Here is a 23,347-nt window from a genome sequence, read left to right on the forward strand (position 1 = left end):
CAGAAGACCACGAACATACACTCAGGGCCACTTTATTAGGTACAGGAGGTAGCTAGTAAAGTGATCACTGAGTGTACTTTATAATATAAGGTAATGTAGTCAAGGACATATCATCAGGATGGCGATGTGGTACAGCTGGTTGAGTGTCATCTGGTGTGGCAATGAAACATTCTGCCAAGTGGCTTTGGCAATCTATATAAGGAACTATGCTGTAGGATTTACATCTGCTTTTTCTGTAGGGCCTTCAGGATAACTGTGCAAACTACCATCTGATTGGTATGCTCAAAGCTGCTCTTCTATTGAAACTTCTCTTTAAGGGACTGGTGCTATGGCTATGGTGTGTTCTGTGACTATGAGGTCAATTCATCCTTCAGAACATCAGGGTCAAGTATAATCTTAGCACACAGTTACACCAGAATGTACGTGTGTGTGTAATGTGTGTGTGTGTGTACTCAAACTACTGGAGCCACACACAAAGGTAGGCATGGTTACGTGACATATGTTTTCCACAGCCCTTTCTCTTCAGCTCTTTACATCATGTCTCCATGGACATGATCTATTTTGGATTTTTATGCAAAGTAGCTTGAGCCACAAGAGATTCTGCAGATGCTGAAAATCTTGAGCAATACACACGAATGCTGGTGGAACTCAACAGGTCAGGCAAAACCTATGGAGGAAAATAGATATTCAATAGTTTGGGTGAGAAATTCCAGCAAGGCTTATCAAAGTGAAGGGTCTCAGCCATAACCAAAGGCCGTGATTTCATATAATTATTGCAGATATCTGGATTCATAGTTAGGTAACAAATTTTCGAGTCTGATCACATTGCATCCTTCCAGAATTAACAGAGAAACAAAGTTATCGAAGGTTTTTCTTTAAATTAGAACTATCCATTCTAATATTGGCTTAGTTTTTCTTTCTCTATAACCATGGCCTGGCTAACTTAGCTTTTCCAACACATCTCCCTTTTGCAGCTTTTACATTCCTTTGTGTCCATTCTCTCTCTCACTGCATTTCTGCAGATTACAATTTCATGGTTATGGATCAGGAGGTGTAACCCATGGACCGATGCTGCTGGGACACAAGCCAGGGCCTGATCAACCCCAGTTGGGTCAACTGGGTGAGTGTATCTGATGTTGAAAGACCAGAAACACCCGATGACCGTAGGTTACATCACAGATTATGTGTCCCAGCGCATCCTGGGATGTATCTCTGCATCATTGTTCATGCTCTTTCTCTTTCTGTCTGCCTTCATTCCCACAGCGTCCCTGACCTTTGACGTGCAGCAGATATTCATCCCACACTCATCCTCGTTGGTATTTAAAACTAACTTCTATTCTCCCCTTCCCAGTTCCGACACTTGATCAGAACCATGAACACAGATCCTGCCTGATCTGTTGAGCATCTCTATCATTTTCTGTTTTTTACTTCAGACTTCCAGCATTTTGATTTTCACCAAATCCATTGTATTCCTTACAAAAAATACAGCTTCAAAATTGGATTAGTTAGAACCTGGTTTAGGTGGATCTATTAAAGCAGTTTTTTTCCCCTGTTTGGATCTCACTAGTCATCGTCTCTGAATGAAATTGTGCTCAGTGGCCATTTCATTATGTACCTCTTGTACCTAATAAAGTGACTACTGAGTGTTTAACCATGGTCTACTACAGCTTCCATCCACTTCAAAGTTTCTTATGTTGTGCATTCAGAATGCTCTTCTGCGTACCACTGTTGTAACATGGTTATTTGAATTACTATCGCCTGACTGCCAGGTTGAACCTGATTGGCTTATGACCTCTCACCTTTCAGTAACAGAGTAGTTTTCACCCACAGAACTGCCGCCCAACGGATGTTTTGTTTGTTTTCCTCATCATTCTCTGTGCTGCTGTGAATGAAAATCCCAGGAGATCAGCAGTTTCTGAGATACTCAAACCACCCTGTCTGGCACCAATAATCATTTTACTGTAAAAGTCACTTGAATCATACTTCTTCCCCATTCTGATGTTTGGTTTGAACCTCCTGACCATGTCTGCATGCTTTTATGCATGCTGTCACATGACTGGCTGATTTGTGTGCTGCTCACTATAATGCAAATTGGAGTTTTGGATACAGCTGACAACCTTTGTTAAATAGTCACATATTGTGTTGAGTTCACCAGTGAGATGTCAATGAAGGGGTTGCCACTCTGACACTAATGTCCTATGCACAGTATTTGCCAGGTTTGGTTTTCAGTGCTTTGGATGTTTGAAGCTACATCACTGAAACTTCACCAGCAATACTATACAATGTGCTTTGGAGCTTCATGCGGCAATTTCTATTTGCCACACCCACATCCACCACCCTCTTCACACTGCACTTTCCAGGGAAACACCTACTGTATTGTGCAAAGGTCTTAGGCACCCTAGATTTCATAGTATGACCTCCGCAGAGCCTTGATCTCAACATTATTGAAGCTGTCTGGATTTACCTGCAAAGAGAGAAGCAAATAAGACAACCATAGTCTGCAGAATAATGGTGTCAAGATCTCCAAGATGCTTGGAACAACCTACCAGCTAATTTTCTTATAAAACTGCTCAACAGTGTACCAAAGAGAAATGATGCAGTTTTAAAGGCAAAGGGTCACACCAAAAATTGATTTTTTTACTGTTTACTCTCCACAGTAAATTTATTGATATTTAGAAAATGTTCATTATTTTTGAAAGCATCCTCACTTTATAGAATTATTTTACACATGCCTAAGACTTTTGAACAGTAGTGTATTTGCTCAGATTTGATCAGAGCCAATGGTCGTGTAAACAGAAGATGCTGGTGTCCCTTCTTCTCAATGTTTCTTCCCTCACCACTGTGTTCCTTTCTGTAGGTGGTCTGTGGTTGCTATGGTGGAAGCTCCACCAACATCTGATCCCCTCTCCAATAATCAGCTTGGGAAGAACACAGTTTTTAATTCAGCTCCAGTCAGGAACTACACAGCACGTGATTCTCAATATTTACTGTCACAGCACTGATATTATTTCACCAATTTTCACTGCATTTTGATTAAGCACATCCCATGATTAACATACTAAAAAAAAATGAAATCCAATTTCTAAGCACTCATTCTTATGCCCACGAAATTGAAACAAGTCACAAATAGTGAAGAATCAAAATCATTATTTTTCATTTCCTTTGCTAAGGTTTCTAACCTTTAGAAAAGTGCCTGAAGCTAGTAGTGCCCTGTTACATCACTGGGCCATTGTGCAAGTGCCTATCAGGATGAGTTGCAGCTTGCACGAGGCACAGGCAGTGAGAGAGCAGCATTGAGTTGTTGCATTAAAACTATGACTGCCAGTGTCAGAATCAGATTAGGATTCGGATATATTTAACACATATATATGGAAACATACACTGAAATGTGTCATTTGCCTTAACAGTCAACACACCCAAGGATGTGCTGGGGCAGCTCACATTGTTGCCAGAAAGATTTCTGTTAGCACGCAGGATCTCTGAATGATTGGGATAAAGCAGGAGGCCATTTGATCCATCAAGTCTGTGCCAACACCCTCTGGTACTCCAATTATCTCCACCACTTTCTCCACTTAGCTCTGCAAATTCTTTCCTTTCATAAACTCAGACAGCTCCCTTTATGTTCCAAAGTTGAACCTGCCTCCACTAGCACCCGAAGGGGTATGTACCAGATCTTACTAACCATCTGTTGTGTAAAATCTCTTCCCGTGTTTTGTTTGGTCCTTTTGCCAGTCACCTTCATTATGTTCCTTAGATCTTGACACTTTCATCCATAGGAATAGATGTGTTCTATCTCCGCTGTTAATAATTTTCTTGGTTTTCACAAGCCTTTTGCAACCAAGAGGAATGATCCCAGCTTTTTTGGTCTGTCCAGATAAATAAAATTCCTTGTCCCTGGAATTATTTTTATTAATTCCTTTTAGTCTCCTAATGATATTACTATCTTCCGTAAAGTGTGATATCTGGATTCAGCACTTTGTAAAAGTTGTTCATGATTTCTTTGTTTTCCATTCCTCGAAGAAGGCTGTCATTCTGTACGTTGTTATCACTTCTCTAGAATGTGGGGAAAGTTCCTTCTCCTGATAATAATGCTTTACTTTCTCCTGGACAGTTTGGATAAAAGGAATGAGTAAATTTGGGAGAAATATGGACCACTGACATTCAGTGGGCCCCAATGTCTGAGTCAACAAAGTCTGTTGGTACATTGCAATGCATCGTGACGACTTGCTGAGGTTGATGGAGTGTGGAAATGAGAAAGGACTGCCACTGGAAAGCTGAGCCCAGTGGCAACAAAGGCACAGGCGGCAGTCTTCAGTAGCAGATGAGCTGAGGAAAGAGTGGAGTTGCTAATGTTACCATGACTCCCTCATGAGTTAAGTTTTCAGTCCATGGCTGCAAGTGATAGCTGCTGTCCAATAACATCTAACAAGGAGTGTGCTTCATCTAAGGACTGATCCAGCACCAATTCTGATGTTGGGTGGGTTGGTGGTGAAAGTGCAATGAGAAAACCTGATCAGGAATGGGACTAGGGGCTGGTGGCTTCACTAAACTGTTGCCAACACAAGCTCTACTATTATTAAGCGGTATTATTAATTGGCTGATATCAAAGAATAAAAATACTGTTCTTTGCATTTAAATTATGAAAATTGATTAGATGTCAAGAATAATTTTATTCTTGATTTTCAATAATTCTTAACATTACATATTTTAAAAATGCAATAATTTACCCTTTCTCCTGTTAGTCAGGATCATGTGTTCTTTTGATTGGTATTTCTATATTTGCATCAGATTTAACTTCCCATTACCCCCTATCTGATATTGGAAGTCTGCAGAAGATCCCATTGCCTGAATGGTCTCCCTCACGGTGAAGGAGCAGCCACTGAGGGTGGGGGCAGGGTGGAAGATGCCCCCACCAGATTAGTCCCACTCCAGTGATAGAAGCTATGGTTTCTGTAGGGAAACCGGTCATGGCGTAGACATGGCAATAGAAATGCTGCCCTGCACAGTTTGCCTCCAATAGAGGCATAATCTTACTTTGTGCTACTATCTCCGGAATCATGCACTGCAGATTTTTCTACAGTCCTCCCCACCCAACCCTCTGTTGCAACTGCTTGCCAAACTCAGAACTCAGAAGTTTTGAGGGGTGAACTCATTGAAACCTTTTGAATGTTGAAAAGACAGAGAGGGTGGGAGAGGATGTTTACTATGGTGGGGGAGTCTAAGACCAGAGGTCACAGCCTCAGAATAGAGGGACTTCCATTTAGGAAGGAGATGAGGAGGAATTTCTTTAGCCAGAGAGTGGGGAATCTGTGGAATTTGTTGCCACAGGCAGCTGTGGAAGCAAAGTTATTGGGTATATTTAAGACAAAAGTTGATAGATTCTTGATTGGTCAGGGCATAGATTGATATAGATAGATAGTTTATTGATCCCGAAGGAAATTACGCTGTCACAATAGCATTGCAAGTGCACAGATATACAAATGTTAGAAGAGAAGTAAGAAAGAATAAAAAATAAATTACCTTGACCAGTCTAACAAGAAGGGGCCATCACTTACCCGACTCATTACAGAGCCTATTGGCTGAGAGTAAGAATGACCTCATATAGCGCTCTTTGAAGCAGTGCAGTTGTCTTAGTTTATTACTAAAAGTCCTCATTTGTTCAGCCAATGTGGCATGCTGAGGCTGAGAAACATTGCCCAGAATTGCCAGGATTTTCCGTAGGGTTCTTTGTTCTACCACAGCCTCCAGTGCGTCCAGTTTGACTCCTGTAACAGAGCCAGCCTTTATAATCAGTTATCGAGCCTGTTGGTATCACCCGCGTTGATGCCATTGCCCCAGCACACCACCGCATAGAAAATTGTACTGGAAACAACAGACTGGTAGAACACATGAAGGTGAGACCTGCATACTCCAAAGAACCTTAGTCTCCTCAGAAAGTAGAGGCGACTCTGGCCCTTCTTGTCCACAACTTCTGGCGCTCCTCTCAAGTCTGAATCCAGGTGCACCCCCAGGTACTTTTAGGTCCTCACCACATCCACGTCAATAGTGACAGGGAGCAGTGCAGGCTTAATCTTCCTAAAGTCCATCACCATATCCTTTGTCTTACTGATGTTGAGCTGCAGATGATTCAACTTGCACCATTTGACGAAGTCTTCCACCAGGAACCTGTATTCATCCTCCCTTTATACAACCAACTATCGCTGAGTCATCAGAGAATTTCAGCAAATGTCATGGCTCAGTGTTATATCTGAAGTCCAAGGTATACAGGGTAAACTAGAAGGGAAGCTAAACAGTTCACTGTGGGCCCCAGTACTGCTCATAGCCATGTCTGACACACAGCTTGAAAGCCGCACAAACTGTGTTCTGCCAGTCAGTAGTCCATTATCCAGGATGCAGATGCAATGGAAATGCCAACCTACATAGAATGCAGTTTCCCCCCAGCAATGAGGGCTGTATGGTATTGAAGGCACTTGAGAAATCAAAAAACCTGATCCTCATAGTGCTGCCCTGCTTATCCAAATAGGATTAGGCTCTGTTCAGCAGGTCGATGATACCATCGGCGACTCCAATGTTCTCTTGGTAGGCTGACTGCAGGGGATCGAGGGCTGATGAGCCCAGGGGTTGGAGGTGAGCCAGGACCAGCCTCTCTAGGGTCTTCACGATGTGTGAGGTCATGGCCACTGGATGGTGGTCTTTCAATGTTTTCGGCTTTGGTACTGGGACCACTCATAATGATTTCCATAGTCAGGGCCCTTTCCATGCTGAGACTCAGACTGAAAATGCACTGCAGAACTCCACACAGCTGCTCAGCACACTCCCTCAGGACCTCGGGGTTCACACCGTCTGGTCCCAATGCTTTGCCGTGTCTAAGTTTCCCCAGAGCCCTTCTCACCTGTTCAGTAATGAAGGTGAGTCCATGATGACTGGGGAGTTGGTGGAAGGTGGGGGCTGGGGAAATGAGAATCTGGGCGATAGCCATTGATATGTGGAGAAGTGGGTAGTAGGTACATGACAAGGAGGGGATGTAGACAGTGGTAGCCTGTGTTGTTCATCTATGTGTCAAACTGGAGGGGGGAGGTGACAGTAGGGGCGGTGTTGGTGCTGAGAGAGCGTTGGGTGCCTCAGCATCTGGACTGGTGAACAGGAGGAGCTGGGGAGTAAAAAGGAAGGCATGAAGGGATAAGGGGAGAAAGAAGGAGATTGGGGTCGAGAGGGAAAATGGATCAGCCACGATGAAATGGTGGAGCAGATTTGATGGACCAAATGGCCTAATTCTGATCCTGTATCTTATGATCTAATGTGCTGAGGTTAATAGCTCAACTTGACGAATGAGTACAATTGAGGCTGAACTGGTGGTAGCCTGATTTGCTTATGTTGTAAGCTTATAGCCGAAATCTTTAATCAGTCTGAACATTTTGTTTGAAAGGTGGAGGAAAAGTGTCTGCAACTAGGTGCTAAGAAAGTCTACTCATTCTCTGCTGATATGTCTGATCCAAAGAGCGCAGATCAAGTGGTGCAATTCGCCCTGGAGAAGCTAGGTAAATGTTTAACTCTAATCCTTGTGAAAGTAGATTAGGAGATCTATTTTCTTCTGCCTCTCTGCAGCAGATTACAGTAAGCAGAAAGGAAACAATGTTTGATGCTAAGTTTCAAAAGGAGAAATAAAACCAATGAGAGTGTTTTAATGACCTTACACCTATGCCTATGCCCCTGGTTGTAGTTTTTCCTATCCTGGGATCATCCATTCATGACTTTATAGTCAATAAAATCGCTGCTCAGTGTCCTCCATTTCAGGGAAAACAATTCTGGTTCTTCCAGTCTCTCCTAATAACTCTAGACTTTGAGTCCCAGACATCCTCGTGAATCTTTCTGCACCTTCACTACCTTAACTACCTTAATTATATGCTTCCTCTAGAGTTCTTCCAAAGAACTGCCTTGGACACAATGAAAAGAGTGGATCAACATTTTAGGAACAGCTTTTTCCACTACTTTTCAATTTTAATTTAATATTATATTTTTATATATACTGTATATTTTCAGTATTTTACAGTTTTTTATGTATTGCACAGTGCTGATGCTGCAAAACACATTTCACAACATGCAGTACGTCAGTGAAAGTAAACCTGATTCTAATCTGATTTTAATAATGTGACTGAAGTGGTAATGAAGTCGTATTTGATGGTAATGTTTAAAATGGAGCTGGATAAGTATGTGAAATGAATGGGGAGTGAGTCTAGGTTTTACAGAACCATTTTGTACTTGATGGGCTTAATGGCTTTATTCTGTGCAGTAACCATTCCGAGACCTTGTGAAGCCATGACGTTCTCTGTCTCTATGGTCCAGAAACTGGACAAAGGGGCTAAACAAGTGTGATGGTGATAGTGACCTATTGCACTGTTGTCCCCATATTTAAATCCATTGACTGAAATATGTGGGAATTGTCCTAGTGCACCAATAGCAGTCCCTTCATGCTTTGCGTTATTGCCTTTAATTGGGACAAATACACTTGGCACAAAGCACATAGAGCATGATACATACAGAAAGGCCCAGATTGCTGCAGACGATCCACCCAGATCAAACCAAGACCATTCCAGGGAATGCCAAAATGATGCTGCACAATTAATGCAAAATCACGATCACAAGACAAAGGAGCAGAAGTAGGCCATTTGGCTCATCGAATCTGCTCCGCCACTCCACCGTGAGCTAAATTATTCTCCCACCCAGTTCCAGTTTCTGGCTTTTTCCCCCATGTCCCTTGATACTCTGACTAATTAGATACCTATCAATCTCCTCTTTAAACACTCTCAATGATCGGTCCTCCACAGCTGCATGTGGCAACAAATTCCATAAATCCATGACCCTCTGGCTAAAGAAAAAACTCCTCATCTTTGTCTTTCAAATGGGTACCCTCTAATTCTAAGACTGTGGCTCCTTGTCCTGGACTTACCCACCAGGGGAAACAGCCTTTCCACATCTACTCTGTTCAAACCCTTTCAATATTCGAAATGTTTCTATGAAATCCAATGGCCAGGAGACACCAATGGCCAAAGGCATATTTCTTCACCAGGGTTGTCCAGATTCCTCCTATTCTGGTTAATTATCTTTGTTTACCTTAAATATGGAAGTAGGATCTTATGTAAGGTGTTTGTGACAAACATTGATCACATCCAGGGCTAGGGGCATAACTTGGATAGGGTAATTGCAGTGAAAGATGTTGGATGGAGCTTTGAACTTAGCAAGGATTAGGAACAGCGTGCAAGAATTTGGAACCTGGAAAGAAGTGGTTCAGTGGGGCAATCGTCACAACGGACGAGTTTATTCATTCCCTGTTTTCCCAGGTTCTCTGGACTATTTGGTTTTGAATCACATTGGAAATGATCCTTTCGACATGTGGAATGGGAATGCTGAGCTAACGAACTGGATGATACAAGTAAGTGTTTGACACTGTCGAAAATTAAATTACTTCTGTGAGGGAACTTGCACTGAAATTTGGAAATTGAATTGAATTGACTTTATTTCTTACATCCTTCACATACGCGAGGAGTAAAAATCTTTATGTTACATCTCCATCTAAATGTGCAATGTGCAATTAATGGTAAGCTGTAATAAATAGTATGCACAACAGGACAGTCAATATAGTACAGAAATACAATTGTATCAGCATGTATTAATCAGTCTGATGGTCTGGTGGAAGAAGCTGTCCTGGTGCCTGTTGTTCCTGGCTTTAATGCTACAGTACTGTTTCCTAGAAGGTAGCAGTTGGAATAGTTTGTGGTTGAGGTGACTGGGGTCCCCAATGATCCTTTGGGCCCTTTTTACGCACCTGTCTCTGTAAACGTCCTGGATAGTGGGACGTTCACATCTATTGATGTGCTGTGCTGTCCGAACCATTCTCTGCAGAATCCTGCGATTGATCCTTTGCAGACTTGATCAGAGCAAAGGGACAGTGCCTGATGAATTAACATGCTTGCCCGAATATTGAGAATTCTGGACAATTGCAGAAGACTGCACCTTGGTGCAACATGATCCAGTTCCTAACATCCACTACTGTCTTACTCTGAACTGCGCCAGTTTTTGAGAACATTCCCTTGCTCTCTGAATGAAGGAAGAACCATGTCTGTAGTACTTTTTACAGCCTCCCATCATCACAATGAAATGTCGGTATTTTGTCAGGTAGAAAATCAATTGAGTCAACAATCTTCCAACAAGCAGAGATGGATTACTGATGGTATAATTTTATTGGGAGGATAAATATTGGTCGAGACATCGGGTACTGTCCTGTTCTTCAGACAGTGCCATGGGAACACTGAAGCCTTACTAATAGAGGAAAGGAGGAATAGGAAATGGAAATGTACTGTGATATAGTGTTACTTGGATAAGAAGATCCTAAGCCATTGGACCAGCTCATTCCCGAAAGGGAATTGATGGATAAATGAGGAAGAAAGAAGGAAACTAATCAGATTGAGTTGAATAAAGCAACACACACAGAATGCTGAAGGAGCTCAGCAGGTCAGGCAGCATCTACGGAAATGAAAAACAGGGGGCTGGAGAAGAAGGAATCTGATGGGATCTGATAGGAGAGGAAAGTGGATGGGGAGGGGGAGGGAAGAAGGAGGACACCAGAGGGAGGTGGTGAAGAGGCAAGAGAAGAGGTAAGAGTCAAGAGTGAGGGATAAAAGCAGAGGGAAGGGGGAGGGGGGAAATTACCAGACAGAGAAGTTAATATTCATGCTATCAGTTTGGAGGGTACATAGACAGAATATAAGGTGTTACTCCTTCATCCTGAGAGAAGCCATGGACTGACATGTCAGAATGGGAATAGGAATAGAAATTAAAATGGCCATTCAGCCCATTGAGTCTTCTCTGCCATTCCATCATGGCTGACTTATTATCCATCTCAACCCCATTCTCCTGCTTTCTCCCCATAACATTTGATGCCCTTACTAATCAAGAACCTATCAAAGAAGTTGCCCCTTAGGTTTTTACTACCTTATGCACTTTATTGTTTACAAGCACTGCACTGTCTTTTAGACTTTATTTTGCATTCTATTACTGTTTATTGTGTGGTGTAAGGCATGCCTTCCCTCCGCTAACATTCAAGTCACCCTTGGGCAAGGTATTGCACCTCCTTAGCCCTAGATCAGGGTCATGTGAAGCCCTGGGAGCAGGTGGTGAATGGTCGTATAAGCAGTGGGTGTGTATCACAAGTCCTGGTTATGCAACCACTGACGCCAAGCTGATAATCTCTGAAGAATATTGACAATGGCTGGGGTCACCCATCTTGTAAAGACACTGCCCAGAAGAAGGCAATAGCAAGCATCCTTCAGTGATTCAAGTTTGGTTGGAATTACCACTCGACACATGAGATGGTTTTCCGGAGATTGTACCTGGACCTCTTGTACCTTACTTGGTCACAAGACTTGAATACCACTGATGTGGCCCTCAGCGTGGATCTCATAGTTCATCCACAACTTCTGACTGGGGAAATCTCTGAATGATCTTGTGGGGACGCACTCATCTACGCCTGTTGTTTCATAAGTCTGTGACAACTGTGGAGTATTCATTCAGAACCTCTGAGTCCTTTGAGACAGCTCAGTCTATGAACTCGAAGCATTCCCACGATCCCTGCCTCCTGCGACCACCTCTTTGTTGATTTGATCTCTGGAGCCTTGCTCTTTAGCCTCTGCCTGTATGCAGAGGACTGCCAAGTGATCAGATTTCCTGAAATGTGGTCTAGGCATGGATCAGTAGGTATTATTGCAGAATAGCAGTGGTCAAGTATCTTGGGACCCCAGGTGCTGCAGGTTATATGTTGATGATAATTGGGCAGAGGTTCATTCAAACAAGCCTGATTGACGTCCATGACTATGATTTGAAAGGTTTCGGGATAAGCTGTTTCTTGATTGGTGATAGCAGGATTTAATATCTCTGGTGCCTGAATAACATCAGCTTTTGGCAGTACATAAACTGCAGTCAGAATCACTGAGGAGCACTCTCTTGGTAAGTAGAATGGTTGGCATGCACTCATCAGATCTTCCAGGTTCAGGGAACAAGAGTGTAATCAAGAGTTTATCATGAAACACCAACCCCAGATTTTTGTCTTCTCCAAATCAGCAGGGGCTGGGGCTGGGGCTTTGGGAAGAAATATCTTCAAAAAAGTGTTTGTCCTGATAAAGTGAATGAGCAGGGGTTTCCAACCTGGGATCCACAGACCCCTCAGTTAATGGTAGGGGTCCATGGCATAAAAAGGGTTGGGAACCCCTGTTCTAAAGTTTCTACCTAAAGCTACTTTGCATTATACTGCACCTCTCGCTAACCAGCACATCTTCAGTACTTCACTTAGGTTGTCAGTCTGAGGCAAATTTAATGAGGCATGAAGTCACCACCTTTTAACTTAAATGAGCTCCAATGATGGCATTATCATTGTCCTTTATTTTGGGTGCATGTCTGTTTCTAAAGAGTTCTAATCCACTACCATTACAGAGAAAGAGACAAAGTTCACATGGCCACAACAAGGCAGATTGGGAGATAGAGTCATAGAAAAATACAGCACAGAATCAGGACCTTCAGCCCATCTAGTCCGTGCCTACCCATTTAAACTGCCAACTTCCATTGGCCTGCACTGGGATAGCCTTGCATAACCTTACCATCCCATGTACCTATCCAAACGTCTTGAACTCGCATGCACCACTTGTGCTGGTAGCATGCTCCACACTTTCATGAGTCTCTGAGTGAACAAGTTTCCCCTCATGGTCCCCTTAATCTTTTCACCTTTCACCCATAACTCATGACCTCTGAATGTAGTCCCACCCAACCTCAGTGGAAAAAAGCCTGCTTGCATTTACACTATCTATACCCCTCACAATTTTTTGTTCCTCTATCAAATCTCCTCTCGATCTTCTAATTTCCAAGGAATAAAATTCTATCCTATTCAGTCTTTCCTTATAACTCCAGTCCTGGCAACTTCCTTGTAAAATTTCTCTGTACACTTTCAACCTTATTTACGTCTGTCTTGTAGGCAGATGATGGAAACTCCACACAGTACTCCAAATTAGGCCTTAACAATGTCTTGTACTGTACAACTTCAACATGATATCCATGTGTTTTCTAACTTGTTTTGTTGGAGTTTTAATTTTGAGTTATTTCTCCTTGAACATTTCAGGTGAATTTTCTGAGCTATGTCCAGATGACAGCTGCTGCACTGCCTACATTAACCAAAACCAATGGATCGATTATTGTCGTCTCCTCCCTTTGCGGTAGGATTTTGGCTGGAATTCTCTTTTCATTACCACCTGCACTGCATTTTTTCCCCTGAGAACCCCTGTTCTGCCTAAAACCTTCTCACTTGCTCTAAAAAGTAAGGAGGCATGGGATCCAAGGGGACATTTCTTTGTGGATCCAGAACTGGCTTGCCCACAGAAGGCAAAGAGTGGTTGTAGACAGGTCATATTCTGCATGGAGGTCAGTCACCAGTGGAGTGCCTCAGGGATCTGTTCTGGGACCCTTACTCTTCGTGATTTTCATAAATGACCTGGATGAGGAAGTGGAGAGATGGGTTAGTAAGTTTGCTGATGACACAAAGGTTGGAGGTGTTGTGGATAGTGTGGAGGGCTGTCAGAAGTTACAGTGGTAAATTGATAGGATGCAAAACTGGGCTGATAAGTGACAGATGGAGTTACTGATAAGTGACTAATAAGTGTGAGGTGGTTCATTTTGGTAGGTCAAATATGATGGCAGAATATAGTATTAATGATAAGACTCTTGACAGTGTCGAGGATCAGAGGGATCTTGGGGTCCAAGTCCATAGGACGCTCAAAGCAGCTGTGCAAGTTGACTCTGTGGTTAACAAGGCATACGGTGTATTGGCCTTCATCAATCTTGGAATTGAATTTAGGAGCCGAGAGGTAATGTTGCAGCTATATAGGATCCTGGTCAGACCCCACTTGGAGTACTGTGCTCAATTCTGGTCGCCTCACTACAGGAAGGACATGGAAGCCATAAAAAGGGTGCAGAGGAGATTTTCAAGGATGTTGCCTGGATTGGGGAGCATGCCTTATGCGAATAGGTTGAGCGAACTTGGCCTTTTCTCCTTGGAGCAACGAAGGATGAGAGGTGACCTGAGAGAGGTGTATAAGATGATGACAGACATTGATCGTGTGGATAGTCAGAGGCTTTTTCCCAGGGCTGAAATGGTTGCCACAAGAGGACACAGGTTTAAGGTACTGGGGGGAGTAGGTACAGAGGAGATGTCAGGATAAGTTTTTTACTCAGAGAGTGGTGAGTGCGTGGAATGGGCTGCCAGCAACAGTGGTGGAGGTGGATACAACAGGGTCTTTCAAGAGACTTATGGACAGGTACATGGAGGTTAGAAAAATAGAGGGCTATGGGTAACCCTAGTGTAAAGGGGGTATCTTCTTTTTTCTTTGTTACCGTGTATGTAATCAAAATGGCTTATTTGTTTTGTTAAAAGCAGGAATGCTTCTTTGTTGCGAGAGAGTGCTGGAAGCTTGTTTGGGTTAAAATTTACTGATAACGAGAATTGTATTCCTTTGTAAACCAATTGGGATTAATGTTGTTCTTTCTTCTGAGTCTGTAAGCTATTGTTGGCGGGCTTTTGGGGAGATCGGCACGAGGGGGTGAGGGAGAGAGGATGCGATGCTGTAAGCTGGGCGAGGAACGGACCCCAAGTGGGGGTCCGAGGCCAGGAGGTACTCCGAGGAAAGGAGATGAAGCTAGATGTGCTTGGTTGACCACTTCGGATGGTCCTAAGCTGCGAGTCGAGGAGTTCAGAGGGGATCGAATGGTGGCCAGAAGACTTCAGTAATTGAGCTCCAATGGTTGTGCACGAAGTGGTTTGGACTTTGATAAGTTTGGCGCCTTTTCTTTATTTTTTTCTTCATATGTACTGTATCGTTATTAATCACTTAGTTATAGTAACCTTTATAAATTGTACTCATTTAATCGCTTATGGTGTACTGTCTGTTTTTGGGTGAGGCGGGGACATCACACAGCATCCACAACAGCTGATTACCCAGTTTGGCGGGGCCGAAGTCTGCTCCCCCTAGACGGAAACGAGCTGAGCGAGCCTGAGGTGACCCAGGGGGTTACACTAGTAATTTCTAAGGTAGGGATATGTTTGGCTCAACTTTATGGGCTGAAGGGCCTGTATTGTGCTGTAGGTTTTCTATGTTTCCATATCTGTATTTGAGGGATGGCACAATAGCCCAACTCCTGGTGAGTAGTTAGTACAACAGTACCCGTGACCTTGATTCAATTCCTGACCACTGTATGTAAGATTGAACATTGTCCTCATGATCGTGTGTGTTTCCTCTGGAGTGTTCCAAAGACATACAGGGTCGGCAGGGTAATTGGTCATTATAAATTGCCCCGTCATTAGGCCGGGATTAAATCAGGGGGTTGTTGTCAGTGCGGTTTGAGGTACTGGAAGGGCCTGTTCAATGCAGTATCTCAACAAGTAAAAATAAATTAATTAGTTCATCTCTAACTTTAATTTTAATGTAATTACTTTGTTGAATGTTATTTTTTGTCACTTGTCGCATCAACACGCCACAGTAAATTCCTGATACATGTAAATGTGTGTGGCAATTAAAGTTGATCATTGATCCGCAAAGTTCTAAGTACATTTATTATCAAAGCACAAACAGAATATGTCACCACATATGTTGCTACTCTGGAGTTCATTTTCTTACAAGCATTCACAGTAGACACAAAGAAACACGACAGAATCAATGAAAAACTGCAGACGTTAAAGATGACCAAACAACCAATGTGCAAAAAAAAAGACAAACTGTACAAATACCAAAAAATTACTACTAATAATAAATGATATAATTAATAAATCATATTAAGAATATGAATTGCAGAGTCCCTGAAAGTGAGTCCATAGGTTGTTGAATTAGTTTGGTGTTGAGGTGAGTGACATCATCCATACTGATTCAGGAGACTGATGGTTGATGGTAATAACTGTTTCTGAATTCAGTGGTCTGGGTCCTAAGGCTCCTATACCTCCTTCCCAGTGGCATCAGTAAGAAGGGAACATGACCTAGATGGTGCGTTTCCTTGCTAATGGATACTGCCTTCTTGTGTCAGTGCTCCCTGTAGACAGGCTTAATGTTGGAAGGGCTTTTCCATTACTGTATCTATTACTTTTTGTAGACTTTCCCATTATATTTGAATATGGATCTGGAGCTGTACTTAGCTTCCCAATCATAAGTATAAATAATCATTCAATTCTTGATTCCTGTAGATGTATTTTGTCAAAGTCTATTTATAAGACTATTTCCAGTTGTCTTTGATTTCCCAGTCTGGGAGTCAACTGAATCAATCACGTTGATGTGAATTTGGAGGCATGCAAAGAGTAGACTGATCAGACACCAAATTTCTCTCCTTAAAGGATAGCTGTAAAGTGAATGCATTTTCAATAAGCTGGTAGATAACACCCAATAAACTAGGTACTGTTAATGGTTTATCAGGTGTTTCCATTCCAAAATCAATGACTGAATTTGGCAAAGGGAGATCACTAGTTTCGGTAGATTGCTAGTAACATATATACTTTATGCCACTCTGTGTTGTTGGAAGCATGTTCACATGAATAAATAAATGGCAAGTTCAGCTTTGATGGCTTTTCACCACTCTCATCTCCCTGTGTATTAAGTAGTCACACGCTGTTTAGGTTCCCGGTTTGAGTGGGCCATTGGCTGGAGGTAGAGGACCAGTAGAATCATTGTATGAAATTGAACTGTGTAACTAACTTACAGTTCTGCTTCTCAACAGGCAAGATTCCCCACCCTTATGTAACTTCATACTCGGCCTCTAAGTTTGCTTTGGATGGATTCTTCAACTCCCTGCACCTCGAGCTCATGATGCAGAAGAAGAATGTATCAATCACTCTGTGCATCCTCGGACTGATTGACACTGAGGCAGCCATGGAGAAAATCAGGTGGGATTGTTAATGAGAGCAAGTAGATGGAAATCACGAATTCACAGACATATTACAGCAGGGAAGGAGGTTGTATTGGCCACATGTAAAAGCAACTTCTTCCTCCCTACTTTCCACATAACCCAGGATTTTTTATTTCCTTTCAAGTGATGATTCAACTTTTTTGATCGGATCCACATTTGTCTCAACATTGTAGTCTCTAATATAGTGCTATTTAAAAAATATATCCATCTCATTTAGTTCTTTTGCCAATTACCTTAATTCTACACCCTTGCTTCTTATCTCCTCTGCCAATGAGTTGACAGTATGGAGGGTAGTCTTAGGTGATAGGGCAGTATTAATGTAATAGTGAAATGGACTGGGAAATGGCAGATGGAGTTTAATTCTGGTAAATGTGTGGTGATGGGTTTTGGCAGAATTAGCAAGGCCGGGGGAAGTACAATGAACAGTAAGGTCCTAGGGAGTATTGAGGAACAAAGAGACCTTATGTGCCCAAAGATTCTGAAGGTGGCAGCACACATTGTGGTGTTGTTTGCATAAAAGGTTATAGCATCAGTGACTTGGCTTGAATTCTGCCACTGTCTTTAAGGAACACGTATGCTCTCCCCATGACTGAGCGTTTCCTCTGGGTACTCTGGTTTCCTCCCATGGTCCAGAGACGTCCAGGTTAGAATTAGTAAGTTATGGGCATGCTAAGATGGCACTAGAGGCGTGACCACACTTGGGAGCTGCCCACAGCAGATCCTCAGATTGTGTGGGTCATTGAAATAAATGCCACATCCCACATTTCCCTGTTTTGATGCACGTGACAAATAAAGCTGATCAGTGTAGGGCGATAACTTGGTTATGAAGACATATAGGATGCTGGCCACTATTTTGGATACTAAGTACATAAGCATGGAGATTATCTTCTATATTTTTAAACATCAGATCTCCACACTATTGGAAAGGTGTGATAACACTGGAAAAGATGCTGCCTGGGTTGAAGCTTTTTAGCTATGAGGAAAAACCTGAGAACCCAGGCTTGTTTTCCATAGAAGAGGTTAAGAGAGGACATGACTGAGGTATATAGAATTGAGAGCAAAGGATCAAGTAGGGTGTGTTGTGTGAACAAAGTCACCAAAGAGAAGTACTGGTAGATATGAAGCGGTCTCTTTACTTGGCAAAATGAGACACAGCAGGCGTCATATTGAGACCCTGTTTGGAGGAATAGGCCTACTCAACCCAATGCTTCATGACATTTTATGTGCTAAAGATCAAAGGACAATTCCATATTTACAATGCATCCACAATCATTCCTTTGAACTACTCACAACCTACTCACCTCCGGCTTTGCACCCACACCACAGACACGCAAATTAATTTTAATCAGCACTGCCTGGTCTCCCCATTGAATGTGATTCATGGCTCTCAGAAACCCATTGTTCAGAGCTACATTTAAAATTTAATCTGCTGTCTCATTTTGCCGAATAAAAAGACCACTTCACAGCTACCAGTACTTCTCGCTGGTGACTTTGTTCACGTGACAACACAGTCTACTTGATCTTTTGCTCTCATAATTCTATAGTCATTTCCTTTCTTAATCTCTTCCAGGGAAAACAAGCCTAAGTTCTCAGGAGTTTCCTCGTAGCTAAAATACTCCAACCCAGGCAGCATCTTCTCTGCATCCTCTCCAGTGTTATGACATCTTTCCAACTATGTGGAGACCTGAATGGCAGAAAATGTTTAAAAATATTGGAGATAATCTCCATGCTCATGTATTTAATACTCAAAATAATGAAGGCCAGCATCCTATATGTCTTCATAACCAAGTTATCAACCTACACTGATTAGCTTTATTAGTCACTTATACAACAAAACATGGGAATGTGGAATGTGGCATTTCTTTCAATAACCAGCACAGTCCAAGGATCAGCTGTGGGCAGCTCCCAAGTGTAGCAATGCTTTTGGTGCCATCATTGCATGCCCATTACTTACTAACTCTAACCTGGGCTTCCTGTCAGATTGTTGGCAGATGCTAAGAGTGGGCTCCCTCATCTCTGCCCCTCTGACCCTCAACACAGGAGCCCCTCAGGGCTGTGTCCTAAGCCCCCTCCTTTATTCTCTGTATACCCATGGTGTCACCACCCACAACTCCAATCTGCTAATCAAATTTGCTGATGATATTACATTGATTGACCTTATCTTAAATAATAATGAGGCAGCCTTTAGGCAGGAAGTCATCACCTTGACACAGTGGTGTCAAGAAAACAACCTCTCCCTCAAAGTCACAAAAACAAAGGAGCTTGTTGTGGATTACAGGAGGAATGGAGTCGGGCTAATCCCTATTGACATCAACGGTTCCTGGGTTGAGAAGGTGAACAGCTTTAAGTTCCTCGGCATACACATCACTGAGGAGCTCACGTGGTCTGACAAACCGGCTGTGTGGTGAAAAAAGCACAACAGCATCTCTTTCACCTCAAATGGTTGAAGAAGTTTGGCATGAGTCCCAAATCCTAAGGACTTTCTACAGGGGCACAGTTGAGAGCATCCTGATTGGTTGCATAACTGCCTGGTATAGGAACTATGCTTCCTTAATCACAGGGCTCTGCAGAGAGTGATGCGGACAGCCTAGCGCATCTGTAGATGTGAACTTCCCACTACTCAGGACATTTACAGTGACAGGTGTGTAAAAAGAGCCAAGAGGATCATTGGGGACCCCAGTCACCCCAACCATAAACTGTTCCAGCTGCTACTATCTGGGAAATGGCACCGTAGCATAGAAGCCAGGACCAACAGGCTCTGGAACAGTTTCTTTCGCCAGGCCATCAGACTGATTAATTCACGGTAACATAATCGTATTTCTATGCTATATTGACTGCCCTGTTGTACATACTATTTATTACAAATTAGTATTGCACACTTAGTCAAAGACGTAAAGGATTTTACTCCTCATGTATGTGAAGGATGTAAAAAAAAATTCAGTTCAATACAGTTAATATTCAGATTTGAAGATTGGTGGCTGAAGTTAGTTGCTGAAGTTCTTAATGACATGTACTAACCCCAAAAATGCCCTAGCAGGCTGCAGGAGTATTTCCCCCTTCTCAGGGATGAATAAAACTATATGACGTACTTTAGATTTAGTGTAAGAGATCTACAGGGGATCTGGGGTACTTTTTCATCTGAAAAGTGGCGAGTACCTAGAAAGCTTTGATAGAGTGGAGATTTTGGAAGCAGATCAGAGGGGTTGTCTGGACAAGCATCGGATTGCCTAGGCACTGGAAGCTACAGGCCAAGTGATGGAAGATGTCATTAACATATTGGGTTTGCCCGTTGGTCAATGACAGGGTGAATCATCCCATTGCTATTCTGTAGTTTTCTATGACAATGTGACCATCTACCTGTATCAAAGTAAACATTATCAACGTGTCTATTTGTCACTATATAGTATCTTACGATTCATATTCTTGCAGGTATATACAGGGGAAAAGAGAAATGCAATAGAATTTTATGAAAATCTATTTACTAAAATCATAAAATCAACAGTCAGAATGTTACATGACTTTATGTCTGAATTAAGAAGTGAATAATGAATCTTTTCAAGGTCTAAGCAGGACATTGAGCATGAGTGGGTGGGGCAACATCTCTCCACCTAAGAAGGACTGCATTTCTGGCCAAAAGAGAGGCGAAAGACAATATACGGCATTTAGTCGGACTCAGATGTGTGTTAACTTCTCCCGAGGTGCCAAAAAGAGCCATCAGAGGATTAGGTTCCAAATAGCAATTAAGTATATGGGATAAAGTTAAAAAGACATCTCTCCAGAATTTCTCCAAGCTAGGACAAGCCCAGTACATATGAATAAGGGAAACCTCGCCCCCTTTACACTTGTCGCAACAGGGACTAATATCACGATAGAACCACGATGGAGACCTTTTCTTGAATATTTTCATAATTCCCATTTAGATTAAGGGTTCATCCCTCTTTTTCTTTTGCATTTAAATTCCTTACTTCCAGCTTCTTTCGGTTAAGATTTACATGTTTTTTTAATGTGTAAACATATTATAGCTCAGGTAGTAGGCAATGTACTTTCTTTTTATAAATACAGCTCTGTGGTGATAAAAGTTCTGATTAACTTTTCCATTTATCGTACGGTGGCTTGCAGTTGGGTAGTGGGAGGATGGGGTGGTAAATAACTTTATACAATTCTACCATGGGTGCTTTTCCTTAACTGTTATGAACTGTACATTTGACATGTTTGTTTTGCACTGTATAAACTTCTTTCTTTACTTTTTTTGTTGTTGCATTGTAGAAATTTATAAAAAAATAAATAAATAAATAGATTTTTTTTTCAGACTGTAAGAAGTATAGTGAGGCTGGACGCTTATTCTACAAAATGTAAACATTTTAAAAATTCTCAGAATCCCAGCAGGTCAGGCAGCATCTGTTCAAAGTTCAACAGCAGTAATGGGAGAAACAGAATTAGTACTTAAGCTTGATTACTTTACTGTTTTTTTTTGTTTCATTTCTAATAGAAGCTGTCCGATGTGATGAATATTCCCAACAAATTTGTTTTCTTTGGGATTTCTGGAACATTTTATTTTCGGACCTATTACATGTTCTCTTTTTAGGAATGAAGCAGAGTGACGTGCATATCTTCACACTGATTATCTTCTTCTCTTCTTCATTTAGAGCCCGGGGACTTTTAACAGTCAGTCCTTCTCCTGCCTCAGAAGCAGCACTGAGCATCATCAAAGGAGGAGCTGTCAGACTACGGGTGGTTTATCACCCGTCGTGGATAGCGTTGATAGTGTATACCCGAGAATGGTTCAATGAACTGAGGGACACGCTGATTTACAATATGTACCCGGTAAAAGATGGACAATAGCTATCACTATTCTGTGTTGCTGAGGAGCCGTAGAACCTGCCATATGGAAATTAATGGAATTTACAGCAAAAACTAGGGCAAATGACCAGTGTATTCAAGTGTCATGTACACTCATTGCAAACAAATAGCTTGAAACAGATTTCTAATAATCTAACGGCGTGAATGTTTTTATTAAATAGCTTAAACTTTATCTCCAGTGGTTTTAATCTATTCGCAATACATTCCCATACTCCACCATGTTATGAACACAGTGGAGGAACATCATTGGGGATGATGCTCATGAAAGTTATCGATTGGAACCCTGTTCCATCTATTCTGGTAAATCTCTTGGAAAAACTCTGGTTTTATCCACATGTAGTCTCCTTGGGATAAATTTGCCCGTACTTCAACATACGAGTCACAGCCAACGAAAACCTATATGTCCACTCATGAAGCAAATAGGATTTCCACTGTGACACAGCAAGGGATGTTTATCTAAGATGAGAATACATTATGGGACTGTAATTTGCACAGTCCATTTAGAACGGAGATGAGGAGGTATTTCTGTAGTCAGGGAGTAGTGAATCTGTGGAAAATATTACTTTTGGAGGCCAAGTTGTTGTGTTTATTTAAGGCAGAGTTTGATAGATTCTTGATTAGTCCAGCCATGAAGGGATACAGGAAGAAAGCAGGACTGAGAGGGAATTGGATATGCCATGATGAAATGGTGGAACAGACTTGAAGGGCCAAATGGTTTAATTCTGCTTCTGTATCAGAATCAAGAAGAAGAAGAATAGACCTTAACTTGGCAGTGGGCTTATCGGAGCACCATCATGACGGTGTTTCCGTAGCAAGCTGTTCTGGTTTTTACGAGGCAGAGTTGCTAGCTCGACGCTCAACCCGACTTGGATTCGAACTCGGGAACCTTCGCTCCGGAGTCCGGCACTGATATTAGCGCGCCACCAAGCGGGACAAGTATGAGAATCAAAATTAGGTTTATTATCACCAGCATGTGACGTGAAATTTGTTAACTTAGCAGCATCATTTCAATGCAATAGATAATCTAGCAGAGAGGAAGAAAAAAACATAATAATAAAAAGTTTTGGTGAGAATGTGGGGGAGTGGGACTAAATGGGAGAACGGATCAGCTCATGATAAAACGGCGGAGCAGACTCGATGGGCTGAATGGCCAACTTCTGCTCCTTTGTCTTGTCTTATGGTCTAAATAAACAACTAAATCAATTACTTGTCTTCTCATAACTGCAATGTTTTATGCAAGTACCAGATGGTAGAAGTTAGAATAACTAATTTGCATTGGAACTCTTTCAGTTGAGTGATCACATCACTAAAAATAATGCCTTGCAAAAAATTAATCTCCAGACATAAGACTGCAGATGCTGACATCCTGAATCATAGAGTCATAGAGCACTACAGCTCAGAAACAGGTTGTTCTGCTGTCTAGTCAGTGCTGACCTGTTTTCCTGCCTAGTCCAATTTACCTGCACCCGGCCCATAGCCCTCTCAAGCATGTACCTATCCAAAC

The 23,347-nt window shown here is 42.1% G+C and overlaps 1 protein-coding gene across 2 annotated transcripts in view; it reads left to right on the plus strand.

Moving 5' to 3' along the window:
• LOC132406057 (hydroxysteroid 11-beta-dehydrogenase 1-like protein) overlaps positions 1-22,015 on the plus strand; it is a 37,988-nt gene extending 15,973 nt beyond the window's left edge. For both annotated transcript variants that reach the window (XM_059991244.1, XM_059991243.1), the window contains exons 3-7: positions 7,427-7,538; positions 9,339-9,430; positions 13,163-13,256; positions 16,795-16,960; positions 21,630-22,015. In XM_059991244.1, the coding sequence (XP_059847227.1) occupies positions 7,427-7,538; positions 9,339-9,430; positions 13,163-13,256; positions 16,795-16,960; positions 21,630-21,825 (660 nt within the window). In that variant the 3' untranslated portion in view covers positions 21,826-22,015. The remainder of the gene's footprint in view (positions 1-7,426; positions 7,539-9,338; positions 9,431-13,162; positions 13,257-16,794; positions 16,961-21,629) is intronic.
• Positions 22,016-23,347: the final 1,332 nt, after the last annotated feature.

The sequence above is a fragment of the Hypanus sabinus genome, chromosome 16 (genome assembly GCF_030144855.1).
Source record: "Hypanus sabinus isolate sHypSab1 chromosome 16, sHypSab1.hap1, whole genome shotgun sequence".
NCBI classification, from domain to species: domain Eukaryota; kingdom Metazoa; phylum Chordata; class Chondrichthyes; order Myliobatiformes; family Dasyatidae; genus Hypanus; species Hypanus sabinus.